This window comes from Carcharodon carcharias, chromosome 3 (genome assembly GCF_017639515.1).
Source record: "Carcharodon carcharias isolate sCarCar2 chromosome 3, sCarCar2.pri, whole genome shotgun sequence".
NCBI classification, from domain to species: domain Eukaryota; kingdom Metazoa; phylum Chordata; class Chondrichthyes; order Lamniformes; family Lamnidae; genus Carcharodon; species Carcharodon carcharias.
In genome coordinates, this window is record NC_054469.1 from 224,503,179 (window position 1) to 224,529,151 (window position 25,973).

The following is a 25,973-nucleotide window of genomic DNA, read 5'->3' on the forward strand; positions in this document are numbered from 1 at the left end:
ATTGGCCTGCGTTGGAAACGTGCATGAAACACTGATGAACTTTGAAATGCCAGCAAACAAGATGACTAGCAAGATTGGTGAAAAAAAATCATCCTTATAAAGATGCCTGGCAACGAGGAGATGCAGTTCACGGTGGGTTCCATCTTGTATGGTGAATGGCAGAAAATTAAAAATAACGGTGATATCTCAGCGCCAGGCTCTAAGAGGAATTTTAGAAAGGCATTATCGCCCATGATCACGAGAGAGGCTGGAATGGATGAAGGTAGTTGCAAGAAATGGATCAAAGATGTGTGGAATTTGAGACTAGGAGGACTATGCGAAAGAAAAAGTTCCCTCACCTGGAACATGTTCAAATCCCACCTTGTCAATGATGTAGTCCGTGATGTGAGATCAACCAATGCCGACATGGCAGTTACTCCTGACAGTCTTACGAGTGTTTCTCAGCTCTTGGATTTGTGTCTAAATAAACTTCAAGGACAGTATCCATAAGACTCGGAACAATTGGATATTGGAAAGTGAAAAAACATTCACTGAAGTTGGAAATATGCAAGCACCTTCACTAGTAACATTGTACCAACGTGCCATAGACACGTGGAATACACTTGATCCCAATATTGTCAAAAAATAATTTCTAAAATGTGGAACTTTGATTGCACTCAATGGTACAGAAGACAATTACTTGTGGAATGATAATGCCGATGTTACTGGTACTACCGGTGAAGATGGGGGAGGTCCGTAGATGATAGATAAACAGGCTGTTGCGACAAAGTGTTTGGTGATTGAGATAGTGATCAGAGTGATTTTGAAAGATTTTAATGTGAAGTGTTGTATGTTAATTCGTTATGGTATATATTTATAATGTGTTGGATATTATGTATATAGTTTGTAGTGTTATGAAATAAATAAATATTAGCTAATTAATATGAATTCTTTAGTGGTGTTGGTTTTTACTCTATTCCATTACGAAGGTCTTTTTTGGGCCCAAATCAAGTGCACACATTAATCTCTCAAAAAACATCACCCGTGCAAAAGTCGACACCCTGAGTTTTGGCCTAAAAACACTAATTTCAAAAATTTGACTTTTACATGAGCATATACAATAATTGCAGCAAGCCAAGCATCTTGGGACGGAGAGATATTTGACAGCCGGTGTTGACTTGCAAATGGAAATCCATAAAATGCAATTTACATCATCCTTATAGTGATGACAACTCATTCACAGGCCAGTCTTGGGGGATGTTTTCCAAACATTTAAGGTGTTATATAATTGCAAGTTGCTGTTGGTAAAGACATTTGTGTGAATAATTTGTATCTTACTAATGGATCTCTGTGCCATTGCTCTGGCCCAGTGATGTTTATGGATAGCATAGGGATTGCAGCTGAGTGGGTTGGGTGGGGGGGGGTTTGGTTTGCATTGGGTTAGAATTAAGGTCAGGGTTGTGGGGATGTATTTTCACTGGGGTTCTCTTTTGCAAAAAAAAAAAATCCCTGGAAATCCTTTTCTGGGGTTTGTATCTTCTGCCAAAGTTTTGGCAGCCCATCTCCACAACCCCCCAACCACCCAAACACTCTGTGATGCTAAGCTCATGTACAGTATAGTGACCAAAACATGACTGTAATGTTTAATTGCTAGCCTGAGCTATCTCTTTAAAGCCACTGTTCAAGAAGGCCTTGTGAGAATCTTAGCAATTGCGGTTTAAATTAATTGCAACTGTAGAGACCAAAAACAAATTTTACAGATGCAAGCCAATCTTTAAAAATAAAGGTCAAAAGGTGACGCATTGAAACCTGCCGAACGCATGCTAAAAACTATTTTTAAAATTGAAAAAAAAAGACTTATTTTATTGATCCTTTTACAACTTCAAGACATCCTAAAGGACAGTACTTTTGAATTGTAGTTGATGCATGTTGTAATGTAGCAAATGGATCTCTTTTGTTACAAAAGCAAAGTACTTGTAGATGCAGGAGATCTGAAATAGAAACAGAAAATGCTGGATGGAGTTACTAAGTCAGAACTGGAAAAGCTGGATCACTTTTAAAGTTTATTGTAAATTGGAATTGCACTTCTAATGGCAAGAATGTTAAACCATGTTTAAGGTGCAGCTTTTAAGTTCACAGCATCAAACTCTTGTTTAGAGTGATTCAAAGGTTAATTTGGCTGTAGATCAGAACTCAGGCTTTCTGTGATGGCTTGCTCAATTAAAAACATTGGCAGACATTCTGACCCTGAAAGGTCTCTTGTTGTGGTTCTAGCAGGGGATTGACAGAGTCCTGTGACTTTGGAGACACACTAAATGATATGCTGCGGGACCACTTAGTTTGTGGAGTTCACGACGATGTCATACAGCGCCGTTTACTCGCAGAAGTCAGCATTGATTTGAAGCATGCCCTGAAAATAGAACTCGCTATGGAAAGTGCTATGAGAGACTCGCAGGCTTTACAAGGTGTACAACATGGCACTGTTCTTCCTGTGGGGCAGGAACCAGAGACACAGCAGTGAAGCGAGAAGCAATGTCTACTGTTAGGAAGTTGAAAAGGCCTAGTAGAAACACTTTAGCAGTGACTCCAAAGTTAATTTGTTATAGATGCTGGGGGGGGTGACCATGAACCGGACTCCTGCAGATTCAAGGAGGCAGAATGCATTACGGCTATAAGAGAGGTTATGTAGTACGGCATTGCAGGGCGAAATCTAAACAGCCCATAAAGCAGAAAACCAACATGATTGAATTGAAACGTACAGCAGAACCTGATGCTGCTGATATCAACATCTATTCCCTGTATAACATCACCGAACACTGGGCCAACCCAGGAGAGGTGTTAAGAAGATTCTTGGAAGCTGGTGTGTGATTAAAGAAAGAGAAATGTGCATTCCAAGCACCAGAAGTTACTTACCTGGGTCACAGGGTGGATGCCAATGGGTTTGCATCTGGTAGAAGAAAAAGTTTGGGCAATAAAAGATGCACCCTCTCCGTCCAGTGTAATCAAACTCCAGTCTTTCCTGGGTATAATCAACTATTATTGCTGCTTCTTGCCAAACTTATCAACAATATTAACACCTGCTGTTTAAAAAAGAATCACCGTTGGTCGTGGAATTCACAACAGGAAGAAGCCTTTGTGAAAGTAAAGGAACTATTACATTCATCACGTTTTTTGATACACTACAACCCACCGAAAGAATTGCTATTAACATGTGATGTCTATCCTTACACAGGAGCTGTGTAATCACATAGAATGGAAGATGGATCAGAAAGATCCATTGGCTATGTCTCAAGAACCCTCTTCACAGCCGAGAAGGGTTATTCCCAGCTACAAAAGGAAGGTTTATTGGTGATATTTGGAGTGAAGAAATTCCACCAGTACCTGCATGGAGGACATTTCACCATTGTGTCGGACCATAAACCATTAATGGATATATTCACTAAGGATAAGGTCATTCCACCAATAGCATCAACAAGAATATAACATTGGGCTCTAATATTATGAGTATACCTTTCTGCACCGTCCTGGCTTATACACTGCAAATGTGGGACGCACTCCGTCATCTCCTGTTACCGGATAGCATTGTGCATGCTCCGATGCCACAAGAGGTTGTGCTTGTACTGAATTCCTTGGATTTTTCACCTGTGTGTGTGAAGCAAATTAGAAATTGGATGAACAAAGATCCAATTTTGTCGAAAGTCAGAGACCTTGTATTACAAGGGAGGTCAAATTCACACGGGTCTGAAGAGATGAGACCATTCCATGCCCAAAAAAACAGAGTTAAGTTGTCAAGATGGAATCTTGTTGTGGGGCTCAAGAGTCGTTCCTTTGCAAGGAAGAGAGCCACTCTTGACAGAGCTTCACAGTGCGCATTCAGGCATATCAAAGATGAATATGCCTGTGCAAAGCAATATCTGGTGGCCAGGCATAGACAGTGACATTGAAAGCATGCTCAAGCACTGTCTCCATTGTCAGCAACGACAGAAGTTGCCTGTTTCAGCTCCACTGCATCCATGGGAGTGGCCTGGTCAACCCTAGGTTAGACTACATCTTGATTATGTAGGATCATTCTTAGGGACCATGTTTTTGTTGGTCGTAGATGTGCATTCTAAATTGATGGAAGTGTATGAAGTCAGATCACCGACATTGAGCACAACTATTGAAAAGCTGCTTCATTGCTTTAGTATATGTGGCCCACCAGAAGTCATTGTTTCTGATAACAGTATAGTCTTTACCAGTACAGAGACTGAAATTCATGAATTTAAATGGAATTAGTCATATTAAAACACCACCATACTATCCCTCATCAAATGGTGTAGCTGAGAGAGCTGTGCAAACTTTCAAATCTGGAGTGAAGAGGTTGTCAGAAGGTACTCTAGAAACTTGACTATCCCGCTTTCTTCTCAATTACCGTACGACGCCTCATTCCATTATGGGTTCAACACTCTGAATTATTGATGAATCACCGCTTATGTACAAGATTAAGCCTGGTGTTTCCAAACTTGGAGGGGAAGGTAGAGAAAAATCAGAGTAATCAAAAATTGAATCACAATATTCATAGCAAAGACTAAATACAGTAGGAGACACAGTTTTTGTGCGGAATTTTGGAAGTGGACATGTTGGATTCCTGGTTCAATTGTCTCAGAAACTGGTCCCCTTTACAATAAATTGCAATAATATGATGTAAATTATTATATTTTCATGACACCAGGAGAGATTATACAAACCAATCTTGTATTCCCTGGAATTTAAAATATTAAGGGTCGTGATTTCATCAAAGTTTTCAAGACATTGGGCAGAATTGTTCTGGATTTGCACCAGGTGCAGTAGCAGGCGGGTAAAGCAATGTTTTACCCGCCGGCTATGATGGCGGCTTTTCGAACCCAGGAAGTACATAGTTTCAATGGTGGGTGGACTCTTATTCACCTGCCATGCTGTCATCTCGCCACTTCATTATGCCAGGCGCCACCTTTAAAGTACAGCCACACTCAGGACTGCAACAAAGAAGTCATTGCCCGAAAGCAAGAAGACTGAAGCCCTCGAGACCTTTTGGGTACCATGGAAGCCCTGGTGTAATGTCCTCTGTCCCCATTCTGGCCACAGGAGGGGCAGCAACACTACCACTCGGGCTTGGTAGGTGGTGGCAGTAGTGATCAGTGCCAGTGTTGCACAGAGGAGGTTGGCCATCCAACGCGGATAGAGAATGAATGATCCCATCAGTGTAGCCAAGGTATGGCAACCATCTCATCACTCTAAACTCTCACACTCAAGCCCATCACACATTCATTAGTATCTCACTCACTGCCAGCTCAAGGGATATCACCACCCATTCTCTCTCACAACCTTGCAGGTCCATCTGGCCTCTTCTCTGGAAACTGTCCCTTCAGCCCTCATCATCTTGAGGCCACTCGCACAGATCAACATGTGCCTCCACACACGCTCCGGGATACCCTCCTTCCTCAGTACAGCTCCCATCCTGCAGCCTCTTCCCTTGCCTGAGGCCATTTTTCCCCCTTCCTCAAACAAGACCTTGCCCCGCAGCTGTTGAAAAGCCACCCACATATGGTTGATCTGGTAGGTAGAGGTCTACCCATGAGCCCCACTAAAAGTGATGTGGTGCTGTCTGCAAAGCCTGGCACTGACGACTGCGAGTGCTGACTGACTGAAGGAAGGTAGGCAACCAAACCTTGAAGCCTTGAAGTCCCAAGTGAAGCGCAGTCCACCAGGTTGCTTATGTGCTGACGGAGATCCAGGGTGGCGGGTGGAGGGTGTGGGTGGGGGCACGGGGAAATTTCTGGCAGGCTGGTCTAATAATGATATGCAGATGTATTACAATTAGATTCCTGCCATCCGATAGTGGGAAATGCGCCGGCCATTGGCAGGCTGAGCAGACGATCACATACTGCTTTCACAACGTCATCAATCTGTTCGTGCTATATTGTCCGCTCATGCTACTGAACACACCCGACACCAGCGGGCACAGAAAATCTAGGCCACTAAGAGGAATTGATAGGATAAATAGAAACGCTTTCTCCTAGTTGGAGAATCTAAAAATTTTGAACCAGATCTTTTAAAAGTGAAATTAGGAAACACTTCTACAAACAAAGGGTGATAGGAATTGTAACTCTCTTCTGCAACACAGCAATTGGAGCCAGATCAATTGTTAATTTTAAATCTGAGGTTTTTGTTAACCATGTGTATTAAAGGATAAAGCGTCAAAGATGGAATTAGGTCACAGCTCAGCCATGATTTCAATGAATGACAGAACAGACTCGAGGGCTAAATGGCCTACTCCTGTTCTTTCGTGATTTCCAATCTCTCTGAACCTAAAAATGTTACAGACTTCAGCCTACATGTTACTATGGTAGCTCACTTTGTCACTTGAGAATTTTATATGCTTTGGTAAGCCAAAAATCAGGAGCAGAAATGGAATAATGCAGATCCATTGAGTGGATCTGTACATTTTATTTTGGGTCCCTTAGGCATGTTTTGATCTCGGCATTCAAACCAGATGTGATATTACTCAGGAAAGTGTTCAACTAATTAAATATCTTTTACCATGTGACATAGCAGAACCACTTTTTTTACTGCTGAATCTGCGCTGTAAAGCCTTCCAAGGCCAATATTTCCTTTCTGAGGTGCAGTGTCCAAAATAGAACACGCTGCTCCAGCTGGGGCCTGATCGAGACACTCTAACAACAGAAACGTCAACCTCCTCTGTGTTCTAGCCTCCTGGAGATGTAAACTAACATTCCATTAGCCTTTCTCATCACTTTTTGTACTTGTGCAAAGCTTTCTTTCTTAATGATTTGTGCATGTGGAAAGCCACAGCTCCTAGTTTCTCAGTGTCAAGAAAATATTTGAATTTGCCTTCTTTTTTCCCGATCAGTTTATGTTTTCCCCAAATTGACCTCTACTTGCCACAGTTTTGCCCATTCACTTAATCTGCCTATGACCCATGCTGTGGCCATCTACAAATTTCTATTTCTTTCTCCAAGTCAGTGATCTTTGTTAATTCTGGGTTATGGGTGTCACTATCAAGGCCAAAATGTATTGTCCAGCTCTAGTTGCCCCTGAGATCTGTATGCTGAGGGATCACCTTAGGTGCCTACTCCCCACAAGTTGAGTCACAATAATTTTGCTGACACAGCCACCTCACCGCTCCAGCCATGGAAATTTTGTGCCAAGGAGCCCGTGATTAGCTAATCCTGCTTTTGGATGAGAAGTTAAACCGAGGCGCCGTTTTGCGCCCTCAGCTTGACGTAAAATTTCCCACAGCACAATTTTGAAAAAGAGCCGGGGGATTCGTCCTCTGTGTCCTGACCATCATTTGTCATTCAATCAGTATCACAGTAACAGATTATCTGATCATTGTCACCTTGCTGTTTGTGAGATTTTGCTGTGTGAAAATTGTCCGTCCCATTTCCTACGTTATAACTGTCACTATGCTTCGAAGTAGCTAATTGGCTGTGCAGCACTTTGGCACATCCAGTGGTTGTGAAAGGCGCTATATAGATGCAAGTCTTTTATTGCAACGTGATAAATCTATGAGAAGCAATAGATTCAGAGATGCAATGCATTTTGTGGTACACCATATGTTATCACTAGATAAGCATTGTAAATAGACATTGTCATTTGATTGGCAATGGGAAAGATGTGTGGTGAAGAGGAATGAGCTGGCTGCCAGTATATTGGAAAATAGTGATTTATTCCAGGCCATGGAAAAGGTGCAGGAAGATTGCTAATTGGAAGGCTGAAGAATTACTTCTGAATGGCTGTAAGCTGCTGCCTCCTCTACTCCATGTCAAAACCCCTCTCTGCAGTGTGAGGCTACAGAAAATGCAGCAGCTAGCGATTATCGTAAAACTTTGGATTGGATTGAACATAGTAACCTGTCAAGGTGCGAGAATCAGTGATATAAGCAACCTATTATTGACCTGGTGAAAGCACTTATCTCATTATATCTGTGCTCAACTGGTGTGTCTGGATACAGTAGAGGGGAGTTCTGGTATGATAGCCAAGTGGTTATGGTACTGGGTTTGTAACCCCAAGATCAAGAGTTCAAATCTCACGATGGCAAACTATGAAACAATGTAATTTCATCTGTATAGGAACAGATGGAAACGGGTTTGTACTCGAAAGAGTTACAGCAGAGGGGGCGAGGAGCCAAGCCTGCAGAGAATATTCCTGATCTCCTCAGATCCAACCACTGATTGTCTTGGGACATAATGAACTCCAATAAAATAAAAATATTGTGACTGTTGCTGGGGTAGGGGGGGATTCATATGCATGATCCTATACAGGTTCTCCCACACAAACTGAACACTGATGGGTTCAAAGCCCCTGTTGTTGATTTGCGGTGCATGTCTATGTACAGGAGCACATAGGGGTTGTTAAGAAACAAAAAACTTGCATTTATATCATGCCAATTATCACCACTAGATGTCCCAAAGTGCTTCACAGCCAGTGAAGTATTCTGAAGTGCACTGATTGTTGTAGAGAAACATGGCAGTCAATTTGCATGTAGAAATACCTCGCAAACTGCAATGAGATAAATGACCAGAAGTTTATACCTGGTAATAGTGTTTGATGGATAACTGTTGGCCAGGACACTGGTAGAATGCTCATGTTGTTCTTCACATAAAGCCATGGGATCTTTTTTGTCTACCTGAGGTGGCAGATTGAACCTTAGTTTAATGTCCATCTGAGATACAGTACATCTGACAGTGCTGCACTGAAGTCTTAGCCAATATTTTGTGCTCAAGTCTCTGCTGCAGGTTTGAACCCATGATCCTCTTACTCAGACAAGCGTGCTATCACTGACGCAAAGCTCTGAGTCATTCCATTAATTACACCTTTGACATTTTGTAAACCTTCCTTTGGGAGAAATCTGAAAGCTTGCTCCTTTTATCTCCATAGGGAAAAAGATGTGATTGCCTGGAATGCAATTTATTAGTAACCTGCTTTATTTATCCGTGCACTGCAAGTAAGGAAAAACATTGGTTAACTAAAAATTAATAAACGATAGTGATCAGAGGGTTAACAGACTCAAATCCAAATCCAGACAGAAAAGATGCAAGACTCAGGATACTGTGGATAGAATAAGCTTGAGATGGAATGCAAACTGGTGGCAAGACACCAACAGGTTTGCAAAAAGCTTATAAGAATTCAGGGATCAGCTAATGCTTGAATGTTAGAAATATCCTAAGAGATAAGGAAGTGCTGGCCCTTAAGGGAAACTAATCTTTGGATGGCATATGTGCCTATTAACCTTGCACACGACAAGCATGCCTATGCACTAAGCCTGTGTTAACCTTACATACTGAACAGTAGAAAGGTGAAACACTTTGGAAAACTGTAGGATTGTTTTATAATCTTGCATTGGTCTACCAATAATATGAAGAGAGAATTTAGTTTAGGAACTTTGAGTTCTTTACTGGTCAGTATAAATGTTGTTGAACTCATGAATATAAGTTGGGTTTGTATTGATTTGATAAATAAAGAGTATTTATCAGACAAATCTTTGTCTCTTGAGCCTGCCCTAAAGTGAAATGGATGAGGATTGTCTCTAACATTGCAGAGTGATTGAGGTCTGCATGAACACCCTTGGGAGGCAAAATAAAATGACCAAGTCTTCTGCGATTTTCATGCCAATGACAGCACCATTTCTGCCAGAGTTCTTCTGGAGGTCTGCCAGAGCATTTTTGCAGAGGGATTAAAACCTTCAAAGGCACTGAACATTGCTGGAATTGATAAATCCAGCTGACAGGAAAACAGCAGAACTTTCTGTCTGAGATGTCCTCTCACTTCTCTGGCATCTAGCTGCACCTCCTTATTCTCTCTCACTTCCTCCAAATCATACGTGCACAATGAGACACTGAAAGGAACATCCTGTGTGCAAACGGAAATTTTGTGAGCTAAAAACTGTAACACAAAGACGGCCTAAAAAGAAAACCCGGACCTCTCACAGAATAACAAAACTCTGCCAATTTTATTTTTTGAAATTGATGAAATGGTTATACAAGATAACAAGCACTGAAACTAAAATTGCTGTGGACTCCTTTTAAGAACTTCTCATTATCAAGGCTCTGCTCAGCAATTTCTAACATCCTGATTTTCCTTTTTTGGGCACTTTCCCAAAAGGTGTCTGTCTATTGTTACACTAGGAAAATGATACAACCATTTTGATTTAACTTCTCATGTCTGTTTCAAATGGAGTGAGATGCATGTCATGCAAAGGGGCTTGTCATGCCTTTCCAGTTTATTCTGTCTGCCTAGGAAGTGATATATTTTAGAGCATTATAAATAGGAAAATTAACCCCAGTTAATGTAATTTAAAGTGAATAAACATTTCTTCTTAAGCAGTCCCTCGGGATTGAGGATGACTTAATGCTTCGACTCTGGTTTGGCGGGTTCTGAGCTGGCTGATAAGTCCAATGTACGATCTGCAGACTCTATCACACGCTGAGCAGGTGGTGTTTGAATGTTTAGATGGATAGGGTGTTTGGAGGTTTGTGCGTTCTCACTGATGCCTCCACTTCGCCTTTGCATGTTCCCGAAGAGGTCTCTCGTTGTGTTCGGTGCTGAATGAACCTTCTCGATTTTGGTCGGTTACATGCCAGGGACTCCCATGAGTTGGCATGGATGTTTGGTAAACATTTAATAGATAAATAAGTTGCTTCCATCATGTGGAAATTCAAACCAGATTTCTGATGTAGACTTCTGTTGTTGTTACATTGCACCTGTTTGTTTATTGCTTGGTATGTGTACAAAATAAATCAGTATGCATTTATGTGAACTTAGTGGGGAAGACCAGAGATGAGCACTGTTGGTTAACTGCTTTCCCTTGCTGGTAGAATTTGTGCAGCAATGCACTGAAGCTAGGCTTGGGATTAATTATACTATCAGTTTGTATAGCTGCAGATTGGAGTAGAGAAGACATTCAAATCCAAGTGTGGGATGCTGCATCTTAGTCTTTGTGAGCTTTGGTCTTTGTTAATTTCTTTCGACTAAGGAGAAATGATGGGAGAGTCAGATTATCTTTTTTCCAATTAAAGATGTTTTCAAAGCAGGACAATTAGGAGAAAGCTTCAAATGAAAGTTTGCATTTTCTGATTAGGGGCATCTTCAATGAGAGCAGGACTTTACCCTTCAATGGAAGTACACTTGACCCTTGCTGATTATCGGGTTGAGGGGTGGGGGGTCATTAACAGGGCTGGGTGGGCTTCCTGGCCAAAATCATTGGCCAGGATGTGTAGGCTTGCCGCGGCACGAGGACTCTGGTTGCCTCAAAGTTGCCGGTAAAGTCGAACACATTTTTATGAAAAGAATTGACTTCTATGTTCCCAGGCAATGTGAACAGCAATCCTGAGAGAACCATGGTATATAGGTCTTTGCTGCTGCCTCATCTTCCCTTCACCATCCCTTAAACGCTAGATGTCCCATTTACCCCTCATCCTATACTTGTTCACCTACATCGATTCCTCCTTTAAAATTCTCATCCTGCTTTCCAAATCTCCCCATGGCTACCTCTGCAACCTTCTCCTGCCCTTCAATGATCCAAAATCTCTGCGTTCCTCCAATTCTGACTTCTTGCACATCTCAATTTTAATTGTTCCACCATTGGCAGCTGTGCTTTCAGCTCTGATAATCTCTCCCTAAACCTGTCTTTCCTCCTTTTAAAGCGCTCTTTATAAAATCTACCTCTGACCAAGATTTTGATCATCCGATCTCCTTACGAGGGAGGTGTCACATTTTATGTTAAAGTTTGTTTGATAATGTTCCTATGAAGCAAGGTGGCGCATCATGTTAAAGATGTTATGAATGCATGTTGTTGTTCTTTTATTTATATATATATAATATATATATATAGTCTAACAGGTACCCGAGCAACCAATGTTACAACTCCTCAAGCGATGACAAATGTGGCAAAATTGTAACAATTAATTCCAGCAAGGAAACCAGATTAATCATTAGCTGGCTTCTTTAAGTGAAGGTGTGGCGGTTAAGGAAAGAGAGAAGGATTCCTCCTTGAACAAAGAACCCCAGTTATGCCAACAAAAGCTTATCATTTTTAAAATGGTTGTTTCCAGCCTGGTGCTGGATACTCACAATGGAGAACTTTTGCTTTATGATGAAGGCGATTACAGGATAACTTTAGCATTCTAGTCAGGATTATCAAGATTTTTTTCAATTCCAATTGTGAATGAAATTATAGTTTCCTACAACTCTGTAAGCGAAACAGCAGGTGACTCGCACTTGTTTGTTAGGATATATGGCATTTATTCTATGTACACCTTCATATTAGTTACACCTGCTCACTCCTACTCGCACTCATTTAGGGAGTTGCCTCCTGTTGCCACAGCAACTCCTTTGTCAAAGCTGCTTCTGAATATTTTGGAACAGTGATTCATAAGACAGCTGTCAGTAGGAGTTTAAAGGAAAACAGATCAACATTTAATGTTAAGGAAATGAAGGCGGAACGTTTTGTAAATACATGGCAGATCTGTTCTGATGAAGGGTTTATACCCAAAGCATTAGCCTGCCTTGCTAATGGAACTGCTTTTTATTTCTAGCAAGTACACAAACCCAAATCAAAGAAAACCAAGTAATATCCCCTCATTAAGTAGTTTAGCTATATGGACCAAATAGGCTTCAAGTTCAGTCTTCAATCTGCACTAAGTTGATTTCAGATAGGGTGCCGGTATGAATTCTAGAATCGGTTTATACCCTATCCTTATAATAATGGTATTTTATTCAAGAAACATGTTTGTGGCCTGAAGGCTGAATTGCAATGCAACTTTCACCTTATAACTTATATTTATAAAAAAAAAAGCATAATTTGGGGAAAAAAATTCAGGTTTGTAGTCCACGGTGCCCCTTGTCCCAACACTGTCTGGGGTCACACAATCTACCAAAAACTTGGCTTAAGATCAGTTGCCGAGATATCAAAGTTCAAATAGTTCATCTTCCTTCTCCCATGAGGTGGTAACCTGGGTGTTTTTTTTTATTTGCATGGGACTCAGGTGTGTCCACTGAGTTGATGCCAGCCTCTGTACCAGAGTTGAGTCTGAGCTGGAGTTGTGGCTTGTGGATGAGCTTGGTGGCATTGCCCAAGGCTCCTTCAAACCCAGGTTCAGGTTCACTATCAACCAGGGTTCTTAATCCTTCTTGCTGTCCTGCTGGAAATGGGGACACGTAAGGGCAGAATCAAGTTCATGTTTAGAGGTGGAGATCTTGCTGACACTCGTCATGCATGAATTACTTAAGTGAGGTACTTAAAGGGCACTGGGTTTCTGTGGAGCCCTGTCTCAGAACAGATGTGGAGGGGAAGGGATGAAATTGGCAAGAAAGCCATCATAGCCCCCATATCCCAATATTTCTCCTTCACGCCCCACCCCCCGCACTCCACCCCCCGACCTGGCTGCCACTAACCATCTCCTGAAAACTGCTGTCAATCATGGTGCATAAGCCTCATATTGAAGCCTCAAAAAATCCTTCCAAAAACAGGGATTGACTGACATACTGAGAATGAAATGTGAACTGCTGGTATTGATGGTCGCCATTTTGAAATGTGAAAAAAAAACCGGTAATTCAGATTAAATCAATATAACACATTTTACTGACTGAATTAATTCTACAAAGATACCTTTAACCACAATTAAAATGTTTTAAAAACTGTCAAATTCACTGCCTTGAGCATCAGATGCAAAGAGTTAATCAAGTTGGCAATGCACAAGAGTTGATGATGCTAGGTTGTTGTTGCTGATTGCCTCTAAGAATTTAGGGTAATTTAAAATACAAAAGCCAAAAACTCAGCATCTCACAGCTCAACTCTAATTCATAAATATAGTCCTACATTTAGCCAACTCATACTAAAAAAAAATCAACACATAAGGCAATGGTGATCTTGCTTAAGTTAGGCAATTTCCAGCCCCCACAAAGGGGAAACACTATATTCAACTTCCTATGAGCATCCTTTTCTTGAACATTGCATTGGCTCATTGGATCAAAATCAACAAAAAGGAAACATTAAGAGTAAGGTTTTGATTGATTTTTCGTAGCCTTTTATTAAAAATAACAAATAACTGATTGTGGTTAGTATAAATAGTGGTTTTCAGATGCTCCATGGCCTTTTGCAGCTAATGAAGAACTCTTTGAAGTATTTCAAAGTCACTATTTTAATGTTGGCAAATGGACGAGGACAATGGAAAGCAGTGAATACAAAAAGTTCCAGAAGAGTCAAAATGGGAACTGGAAGTGAGCATAGGAATGAAATTCTTTCTGCATTATGGGAATGAAGGTTCTCCAGGGTGAACTGATATCCTCGGGTGATGCAAATTGTAGTGAAATTGATAATGAATTAAAAGATATTTAACATATAGATTGTGCTGCATGATTATTTTTTGGATATAGTCTTTACAGCAGACACTAATGACATATCTTCCATCATAAATGTTCTCAATTTCCTTGCACATTCCTAGGTTGGGGGTGACATCAGCACTGCAGTAGTTAGTCCACATGCTGAATTGCCTTGACGACGTTTTCTGAGTGCTCCTCTTGACTGGCTGCTGTAATCTTGGTAGTACATGGTCTGGGTTACCACAGAACCTTGCTCTAAAGTTGATTGGATGGGGGCGGTAGAGGTGGGGAAGTCAGGAGAACCAGGTGTAGGAGTCAACCCTATTGTGTACGACTGGAGATCAGGTAGGACTTATCTGAGAACCTCTTGAAAGACATCAGGCAATCCAGGCAAAACGAATTTTTAAAACATTTTTTCACGGGGTTTGACTGTCGCTGACTAGGCCAGCATTTATTGTCCATTCCTAATTGGCTTCAAGAAGGTGGTGGTGAGCTACCACCTTGAATGGCTGCAGCCCATGTGACGTAGGAACAATCACGGTGCTGTTAGGAAGGAAGTTCTGGGATTTTGACAAAATGACAGTGAAGGAATGATGATATAGTTCCAAGTCAGGATAGTGTGTGGCTAGGAGAGGAACTTCCAGGGATGGTGTTCCCATGTGTCTGCTGCTCTTGTCCTTTGGCATGGTAGAGATCGCGGGTTTGGAAGGTGCTGTTGAAGGAGGCTTGTTGAGTCGCTGCAGTGCATCTTGTAGATGGAGCACAGTGCTGCTACTGTGCATCGGTAGTGGAGGGAGTGAATGTTTAAGGTAGTGGATGGGATGCCAATCAAGCTGGCTTCTTTGGCCTGAATGGTGTTGAGCTTCTAAAGTGTTGTTGCTCATCAAGTCAAGTGGAGTATTCCATCACACTCCTGACTTGTACCTTGTAGGTGGTGGACAGGCTTTGGAGAGTCAGGAGGTGAGTTACTCACCGTAGAATTCCCAGCCTCTGACCTGGTCTTGTAGCCACAGTATTTATATGGCTGGTCCAGTTAAAATTTTGGTCCATGGTAAGCCCCAGGATGTTGATAGAGGAGAATTTGGCAATGGTAATACCAATGAATCTCCCATAAGGGGAGATGATTAGATTCACTCTTGTTGAAGATGGTCATTGCCTGACACTTGTGTGGCATTAATGGCACTTGCCACTTATCAGCCCAAGTCTGAATGTTGTCCAGTCTTGCTACAGATAGGCACGGACTACTTCAGTACCTGTCGAATCATGAGTGGTGCTGAACACTATGCAGTCATCAGTGAACATCCCTACTTCTGACCTTAAAATGGAGTGAATGTCATTGACGAAACAGTTGAAGATAGTTGGGTCGGGGACACTACCCTGAGGAACTCCTGCAGTGATGTCCTGGAACATAGATGATTGACCTTCAACAACCACTCGGTATGACTCCAACCAGTGGAGTTTTCCCTTTGATTCCCATTGATTGCAGTTTTGCTAGGACTCCTTGATGCTACACTCAGTCAAATGCTGCCTTGATATGAAGGACAGTCATTCTCACCTCACTGCTTGAGTTCAGCATTTTTTGTCCATGTTTGGACCAAGGCTGTAATGAGGTCATGGGCTGAGTGGCCCTGGCGGAACCCAAACTGAACATCAATGTGCAGGTTATTGCTGAGTTGATAGCCAAAGACCCCTTCCATCACTATGCTGATGATCGAGAGTAGACTGACGGGGCAGTAATTGGCCAGGTTGGATTTGTCCTGCTTCTTCTGGACAGTACATACCTGGGGAATTTTCCACACTGCTGGGTATATGCCAGTGTTGCAGCTGTACTGAAGCAGCTTAGCTAGGGATGCGGCTAATTCTGTAGTACAGGTCTTGTGTTCCAGAATTAGCCGCATCCCTAGCCAAGCTGTTTCAGTACTATTGCTGGAATATTTCAGAGCCCTTAGCCTTTGCAGTATCCAGTGCCTTCAGCCATTTCCTGATATCATGTGCAGTGAATCAAATTGGCTGAAGACTGGTATCTGTGAATCTGCGGACCTCTTGGAGGTGGCTGTGATGGATCACCCACTCGGCATTTCTGGTTAAAGATAGTTGCAAATGCTTCAGCCTTTTCTTTTGTATTGTTGTGTTGGGCTTCCTCCATCATTGAGAATAAGGATATTTGTGGAGCCTCCTCCTCCAGTGAGTTGATGAATTATTCACCACCATTCATGGCTGGATGTGGCAGGACTGCCGAGCTTAGATCTGATCTATTGGTTATGGGATCACTTAGCTTAGTCCATTGCATGCTGCTTCCGCTGTTTGGCATGCAAGTAATCCTGTGTTGTAACTTCACCAGGTTGAGACCTCATTTTTAGGTATGCTGATGCTGCCCCTGACATGCCATCCTGCACTATTCATTGACCCAGGGTTGATCCCCTGGGTTGGTGGTAATGGTAGATTGGGGGATATGCTGGGCCATGAGGTTATATATTGTGGTTAAGTACAATTCTGCTGCTGATGGCCACAGCACCTCATGGATGCCCAGTGTTGAGTTGCCAGATCTGTTTGAAATCTATCTGACTTAGGTAGTGCCACACAACATGATCGAGGGTATCTTAAATGTGAAGATGGGATTTTATCTCCATAAGGATTGTGCGGTGGTCACTCCTACCACTACTATCATGGACAGATGCATCTACAACAAGTAAATTGGTGAGGATGAGGTTGGACTGGTTCCTCTCAGGACTGGAGAGGGAGTGGGAGGGGAGGTATCCAGTTATTTTCCATGTTGGTACCAATGATTAGGACTAGGACAACGGATAGAACTAGAAAGGAGGTTCTGCTGAAAGAATTTGAACAGTTAGGAGCTAAATTAAAAAGCAGAACTTCCAAGGTAATAACCTTGGGATTGCTACCTGAACCATGGGCAAACTGGTATAGGGTAAATAAAGTCAAGGAGTTAAATGCTTGCCTCAGAGATTGGTATGGGAGGAATGGGTTTTTAATTCATGGGGCACTGGCACCAGTACTGGGGTAGAAGGGAGCTGTTCCAGTGGGATGGGCTTCACTTGAACCGCGCTGGGACAAGTGTCCTGGCGAACTGAATAACTAGGGCTATAGAGAGGGCTTTAAACTAAATAGAGGGGGGGAGGGTTCTGGAAAGGGGATACGTAGACTTACAAAGCAAAAGGATATGGCAGCCTTCCAGGGCAGCTATTTAGGTAATGATATGCAGAGTGTGACAGGAAGGGACAGGGTATACAAACATTAAAAAAAGGAGCAAATAGGGTCAAAGGGGAAAAAAATGGTAAAAAGGCAAAATTAATGGCTCTTACTTAAATGCACGTATTGTTCAGAACAAAAATGGATCAACGGCACAAATAGAGGTTAATGGGTATGATCTTATAGCCATTACAGAGACGTGGTTACAAGGAGATCAAAGGTGGGAACTAAATATTCAGGGGTATGTGACTTTTCAAAAGGACAGGCTGGAAGGAAAGGGTGGTGGGGTAGCTTTGTTAGTACAAGATGGAATAAGGAAGATAGCAAGAAATGATCTTGGATCGGAAGGTGTAGAATCCATATGGGTGGAGGTAAGAAATAACAAGGGGAAGACGACATTGGTGGGAGTAATTTATAGGCCCTTGACAGTAGCCATACTGTAGGACAGAATAAATCAGGAGATAATGAGGGCATGTAAAAAAGGCAGTACATTAATCATGGGTGACTTTAATCTTCATGTAGATTAGGAAAATCAAATCGGCAGAGGTAGACACGAGCAAGAATTCAGATTGAATCTGGGACAGTTTCTTAGAACAATATGTTGTGAATCCAACCAGGAATCAGGCTATTTTGGATCTGGTAATGTGTAATGAGGCAGGTTTAATAAATGAACTCAGAGTAAAGGATCCCTTAGGAAATGGTGACCATAATATGGTAGAATTTAGCATTCAGTTTGAGAGTGAGAAACTTGGGTCATAAACAACTGTGCTAAACTTAAATAAGAGTAATTACAATGAAACAAGGACAGAGTTGGCTGGAGTGAACTGGAAAAGGAATTTAGCAGAAAAGACGGTTGATGAACAATAGGAGACGTTTAAGAAAATAGTTCACGACTGTCAACAAAAACATATCCCAGTGAGGAAGAAGGATTCAAGGAAGGGGATAAACCAATCATGGTTAACCAAGGAAGTTAAGGATAATATCAAATTGAAAGAAAAAGCATACAATGTGGCAAAAATTAGTGGTAAGCCAGAGGATTGGGAAAGTTTTAAAAACCAACAAAAGATTACCAAAAAAAAGGGAGAAAATAAACTATGAGGGTGAACTAGCAAATAATATAAAAATGGACAGTAAGAGCTTCTTCAAATAATAAAAAGTAAGAGAGGCCAAAGTGAACATAGGCTCCTGAGAGAATGAGGCTGAGGAAATAATAATGGGGAACGAGGAAATGGAAGAGGAGTTGAATAAATACTTTGCTTTAGTCTTCACAGTAGGAGATACTAATAGCATTCCAAAAATACTGAACAATCAAAGGGCAAAAGGTGGGGTGGGGGGTGGGGGGGCGGAATAAATACAATAACTGTCACTAGAGCAAAAGTACTAAGGAAACTAATGGGGCTAAAGACTGATAAGTCCCCTGGGCCTGATGGGTTGCATCCTAGGATATTAAAGGAAGTAGCTACAGAGATAGTAGATGCACTGTAGTAATCTTCCAAGAATCCTTAGTTTCTGGAAAAGTCCCAAAGGATTGGAGAATGTCCAATGTAACACCCTGATTCAAAAAGGGAGGGAGACAAAAAAAAAACAGCTAACTATAGGCCAGTTAGCTTAACATCTGTCATTGGGAAAATGTCTATTATAAAGGATGTAATAGCAGAGCATTTAGAAATACATAATCTAATCAAGCAGAGTCAGCATGGCTTCATGAAGGAGAAATCATGCCTACCAAATTTATTAGAATTATTCAAAGAGGATAAATAAAGGGGAATCAGTAGATGTAATATATTTGGATTTCCAAAAGGCATTTGGTACTGCGCATAAGGCTACTTAATAAGATAAGAACCCATGGTGTTGGGGATAGTATATTAGCATGGATAGAGGATTGGCTAACTCCAAGAAGACCGAGTTGGGATAAGGGGGGCACTTTCCGGATGGCAACTTGTAACTATTGGAATGCCACTGGGATCAGTGCTAGGGCCTCAATTATTTACAATATATATTAATGACTTAGATGAGGGAAGTGGATGTACTATCGCCAAGTTTGTGGATGACAGAAAAATAGGTGGGAAGGCAAGTGGTGAGGATGACACAAGGAGTCTACAGAGGGATATAGGCAGGTTAAGTGAGTGGGCAATAACTTGGCAGATGGAATATAATGAGGGAAAATGTGAGGTTATGCACTGTGGCAAGAAAAATAGAGGAGCTGAAGATTATTTAAATGGAGAAATACTGCAGAAGGCTTCAGCACACAGTGATTTGGGAGTCCTTGTGCATGAATCCCAAAAAGCTAACATACAAGTTCAACAGGTAATAGGGAAGGCAAATTGAATGTTGGCCTTTATTTCAAAGGGGATGGAGTATAAAAGTAGGGAAGTCTTGCTAAAACTATACAAGGCACTGGTTAGACCACACCTTGAATACTGTGAACAATTTTGGTCCCCTTATCTCAGGAAAGATATACTGGCATTGGAGGCAGTCCAGAGAAGGTTCACTAGGTTGATCAACCTAGTGATCACGGGGATGGAAGGATTTTCGTATGAAGAGAGGTTGAGTCGGTTGGGCCTGTACTCATTGGAGTTTAGAAGAATGAGAGGTGACCTTATTGAAACATAGAAGATTCTTAGGGGGATTGACAGGGTAGATGCTGAGAGGTTGTTTCCCTTTGTGGGAGAGTCTAGGACCAGAGGCCATAACTTCAGAGTGAAAGGTTGCCTATTTAAAACAGGGATGAGGAGGAATTTCTTCTCGGAGAGTAGTCAATCTGTAGAATTCTTTCCGGAGAGAGCTGTAGAGGCTGGGTTAAGTATACTCGAGGCTGAGATAGACAGATTTTTAATAAGTAAGGGAATCAAGGGTTATGGGGAAAAGGCAGGAAAGTGGAGTTGAGGATTATCAGAACAGCCACGATCTCATTGAATGGCGGAGCAGACGTGATGGGCTGAATGACCTACTTCTGCTCCTATGTCTTATGGTCTTGAGAATCAAATAGGTTTTTCCCCTCTTCTTGGTTCCCTCACCAGAAGGTGGTTTTAATAGGTCCTACTGATATTCATTATTGTGAAATCAGCTGTTTAACTTTTGCATTTGGCCAATATTTGCAGATTTTATAATCTGCTCCATCAACTTGGACTCTGAAACAAAAACAGAAAATGCTGGAAAAACTCAGCAGGTTGAACAGCATCTGTGGGAAGAAAGACAGAATTAATGTTTCAAGTCTCCTCTACATTGGAGAGACCAAATTCAGACTGTGTGACTGATTTGTGGAACACCTTCAGTCTGTCCGCAAGCATGACTCAGACATTCCTGTCGCTTACCATTTCAACACACCATCCTGCTCTCATGCCCACATGTCCATCCTTGGCCTGCTGCAATGTTCCAGTGAAGCCGAATGCAAACTGAAGGAACAGCACCTCATCTTCCAATTAGGCACTTTACAGCCTTTGGATTTAACACTGAATTCAACAACTTCAGACCATAAACTCTCTCCTCCATCCTCACATCCCCCCCTTTTTTCAATATTCATTTTTATCCATTTATTTTTATTTATCTTATTTAATTTAATTTTTATTCATTGTTTTATCCCCACCTTTTATCTTATTTTCTGTCCCCTCCCTACCCCACCCCCACCTGGGCCATCTGTCACTTGTTCATGTTCTTCCCCGAGTGCTTATCCTTGTCCTGTTATTACCACATTCAGCTTTCTGACCTTAATGCCACCATCAGCACCTCCTTTAGCCCGTACCACTACCATTAACACCCCCATTGTCCTTTTGTTCACGGCATCTTTGTCAATCTCTCCTTTGCCTCCACTGTCTCAACAACCACCCCCCCCCCACCCCCCCCCCCCCCCCACCACCAACCCCCTTAAACAGTATACATTTCATCACATTTTTACTTCTCTTTAGCTCTGAAGAAGTGTCATATGAACTTGAAACGTGAACTCCGTCTTTCTCTCCACAGGTGATGTTGGACCTGCCGAGTTTTTTTCCCCCAGCATTTTTCTGTTTTTGTTTCAGATTTCCAGCATCCGCAGTATTTGGCTTTTACCTTGGACTCTGGTTCATAGGCACATAGCAACTCGATAACAGCAAAAAAAACTGTGGATGCTGGAAATCCAAAACCAAAACAAAAACACCTGGTAAAACTCAGTAGGTCTGGCAGCATCAGCGGAGAGGAGCACGGTTAACGTCTCGAGTCCATATGACTCTTCAACAGAACTAAGGAAAAATAGAAGAGAGGTGAAATATAAGCTGGTTTAAGGCAGGGGGTAGGGTTGGACATAGCAACCTGACAGCGCATGCGCACAACCCCCTCCCCCACTAACACAAGGAATATTTTTTGCTAAATGCAGCCCTTAAACAAAGAAGGCGATTTCCATCTCTTCACCTATTCAATATACTTGCCTGTTTCTGCCGGTTATGGCACATTAAGGAGTGAAAATTAAGTTAAAATGAAATTTAAAAAAAAAAGAACCCAATAAATATAAATCTTCAACGAAGATTTTTTAACGTCAAGGCTCCTACTATTTTCTTTTCCATCCCGCCCGAAAACAAAACTTTTTTTTTAACGGGTCGCCTCCATTTTCTTATCAGCTTTTAAAGCTCGGCAAGACGTTGGCAGTGCGCAGGCGCAGAGGCCGAGCCGAGCCGGCTTCCCCCCCCCCCCCCAGCCCAGCCCAGCCCAGCCCAGCCCACCGGGTGGTGGTGGTGGTGGTGGTGGTTGGGTGGGGGAATGGAGCGTGCGCACTGGGCTCCGGAGGTTGGGGCGTGCGCACGGGGACCGGAAGTAGTGCCCGGGCCGGCGGCCGCTTCCGGTCCGTTGGCCGCTCCGAATGTTGTCGAGTCGCGAGCGGGGCAGCGACGGTTTGAAAGCGGCGGAGTTAATGGGAGCGCGAGGCGCGGCCGGCAACTATGCGGCGGTCTGGTAATGTAAGTCAGTCTCTGTCTAGTATAATCATGTCAGTTCCATTGTGAAGATATCTGGTAGTGTCAGACAACATTATAATATGCTGTATTGTAGTTTATTTGAATTGTTCGTGCATGAACTCGATGGACAGAATGACTATCATTCTGTGATTCTGTTCTGTTGTAAAGCAAATCACTAATATTATAATGTCTGGAAATGTAAGGTGATAACATAATACTTGATGTGAATCAAACTGAGCAGATCATGTTCTGGCGTAATATGTCTGGCCATGAATGTCACACTCTGCAAAATGTTTAATATATCTGATAATGTAAGTCACAGTGTACTGCATTATAATGTAATAAATCTTGTAAGTCACTCGATGTAATGCATGATAATATCTTGTAACGTAAGTCACTATGTAATGCATGATATATCTTGTAATGTAACTCACATTATTTGGTAATGCATGATATATCTTGTAGTGTAAGTCACTATGTAATGCATGATATACATCATTATGACATATATCTTGTAATGTAAGTCGCATTGTGTAATGCGTTATGACATATATCGTGTAAGTTGCACTGTATTGTAACTCTTTCGAGTACAAACACGTTTCCATCTGTTCCTATTCAGATGAAGTTACATTGTTTCATAGTTTGCCATTGTGAGATTTGAACTCTTGATCTTGGGGTTACAAGCCCAGTACCATAACTACTTGGCTATTTAGGCCAAGCCTTGCACTGTAATGTATTATAACATATCTTGTAATGTAAGTAAATTGCACTGAATAATACATTATAACAGTATACATGCTGATGTAAGTTGTACCGCATAATGCATTATAACAATATACCTGGTAACGTAAGTGGCACTGCATAATGGAGTATAAAATATACCTGGTGATGTAAGTCACTGTACACAATATATTATGTAAGCAAAACTGCTGATAAAAGATTACATTGCAGTGGAGGGAAAGCTTTACAAATGACAATATTTTAATGTAAACCAAATTAATGTATTGTTATGGCACAGCTGATGGTAAATGCCGAGCTGCCCAAATCCCTGATAGAAACTTGAAACAGCTGCCAAAATGGTTTCTGCAATTTGTATAGTGTGAAGAGAGGTTCTGAAATCAGGAAATGATGTCCCTGACTACCTGACTAAGTGATGATTTTATAGTAGGTCAATGTTTATTACAAGAAAATAAAAAAAACACAATTGCACTTAAACACAAGAATGGCTTCACACACACAACACTATTTTAAAAATAATTCCAAGAATCTGAACTACCCTCTGAGCTAACTGTTTCCTTTTCTGTTCAGCAACTATCCTTATAAATTTCAAAATCTATAGAATTCCAGTAATTTTTACCCCACAGTGCTTTTTCTCTTGGGGTGTCCTCTGAGGTTGAAAACAACTGGATCTTCAGGTCTGGTCTTGTGCACACTGTCATCTGGGAGTTCTGACGAGCTATCCTGCTGTCTTCTGGGAGATCTAAACAGCTACCCCCTCACATAGGCTTCAGTATTTCCATAAATGCATTCACCAGTCTCTTTAGAAATGCTTTCTTCCCAGGCTTGATTAGACTGTTATTTTCTTTAGCAGTTAGGTTTTTTAAAAAATACTTACCTTTTCTTTACCTTATTCACTTACACCTTTTTACAGCCTGCATATTCCCCCTTTGAACTAAAGCAACTTAAATCAAAACTAGTACTGTTATTGTTTAATGCATAACTCTGATTGAAGTTCCCCTTGGTTCATTAACATATCAAAGCCACTTCTCACTGTTGGCTTTAGACTCTTGCTGTCACTCTGGCTCTTATTCCAATTACCATATTTACACCTCTAACAGCCTGTCTTCCAATACATAAGAAATATGACAGAGTTATTAACAGAAGAAAAACATTAAAATTTCTTGTTTTCTTGACAGTAAACAAACTTTACATTGTTTGCAGGTAAAATTATAGATTATAATTTTGGTCATGTGACTCTAACCTTACAAATAAATATCTCTAATGTAATGGAAGCTACAAATTACATATAATGTAAGTGAATCTCTACAATTATAATATATATGATAGGCAGACTGTTCAAATATATGGTGTAGATGAATCTCCTAATTTATATTGCATTTGATAATGCAGATGAATGGAACTGAAAATGAAACACTGATTTGAATTTAGCTAACCAGCATTCATCCATTTTTTCTTTGCACTCATGGAGTAATTTGTTTTCTCAAGTTTTCAATTTAACATTTGGTGATTTTTGAATTTGTAGCTTTTATTATTTAAATTGTTCATAACCTTGGATATTTCTAGACAAGTAGTTTAAAATAGAAACCTTTTTTAAGAAATTAAGCTAACTATACCTTTTTGTCTGTTTTACATGAGTTTTCTCTTCCACCCATCCTGTTACTGTTTGATTACTGTACATTTTTTATCATGTTAAACATGTGTCTTATTCTGGTGTTTACAAAGTGTATTAAAATGTAATGCAGGTGACCGGAACTGTTTGCATCCTGGATACTGCTGTAAACCTGTATTCAGAAAATTTATAGTGACAGCACCTCACTTACAGTCTGTATCATAATTATTTCGATACAGAATCAGAGCAGTGCATTTATCAAAGTATTTAGTCTCTCTGTTGTTACTGAATAGTTACAGTCTTGTGATTCACTTGGGAATCTGATTGGTCTGGTAATACATGCATGTCCCTGCTGGCAAATGGAAACGGTACATTGTGATATTTTTGACTGCTTTGATCAGAATGCGTTTATTTCATTAACCTTGATGAAAGGCCCATAACTATTGACCCTTTTTAGTAGGAATGTGGAGGCTGTGGAATATAGGTCATAATTAATAATCACTATTGCACTTAAAGGTGCCAGTTTCTTCAATTACCTCATTTGGAGCAAGTTAACCCACACCTGTTGCATTAACTGAATACACATTGGCTTGCAGTGAAATATTCATTCTTAGATATTCAGGATTTGTAAAATAAACGGATCAGTTCCTTCTCCTCCACTTTCTTTTCAATATTTCATGTGCATTTATAAAGATGAAACACAGCAGGGGAAATGAATCTTCTCTATTGTATTTTTAAGACTTAATTTTATATGGCACCTTACATGTGACTCAAACATCTCAAAACACTTCACATATGTTCAGTTACTTTGAAATGCAATTACTGATGTTATGAGGGCAAATACTGGAGCCATTATTTGTCCAAAGCAGATTAGAATATTAAAAATAAGAGCAGGAGTAGGCCATTCAGTGCGATAAATGAGCAGTTATTCTGTTTTTGATGGTGGTTAAGGGAGGAATTTACAATTAGAAATATGTACTTTGTTATGGAAAGGAGGGGAGTTAATTTAAACACTGATTTTTCCTCTCACCATCCATCCGTAAACAGAAAGGTGTTTTGATTTGTTTCCTTATGAGCAGTGGTGTATTTCCCAACCCCTTGATTTTGATGCGATCCAATTTTCTATTCATAACCTCACAGCAAACTCAAGA

At 41.1% G+C, this 25,973-nt stretch overlaps 1 protein-coding gene across 2 annotated transcripts in view; it reads left to right on the top strand.

The window, feature by feature from the left end:
• Window positions 1-22,344: 22,344 nt before the first annotated feature.
• The window catches only part of atp2c1 (ATPase secretory pathway Ca2+ transporting 1), a 96,204-nt gene continuing 92,575 nt past the window's right edge, over window positions 22,345-25,973 (top strand). For both annotated transcript variants that reach the window (XM_041184134.1, XM_041184135.1), the window contains exon 1: window positions 22,345-22,475. In XM_041184134.1, coding sequence (XP_041040068.1) covers window positions 22,458-22,475 — 18 coding nt within the window. In that variant the 5' untranslated portion in view covers window positions 22,345-22,457. The remainder of the gene's footprint in view (window positions 22,476-25,973) is intronic.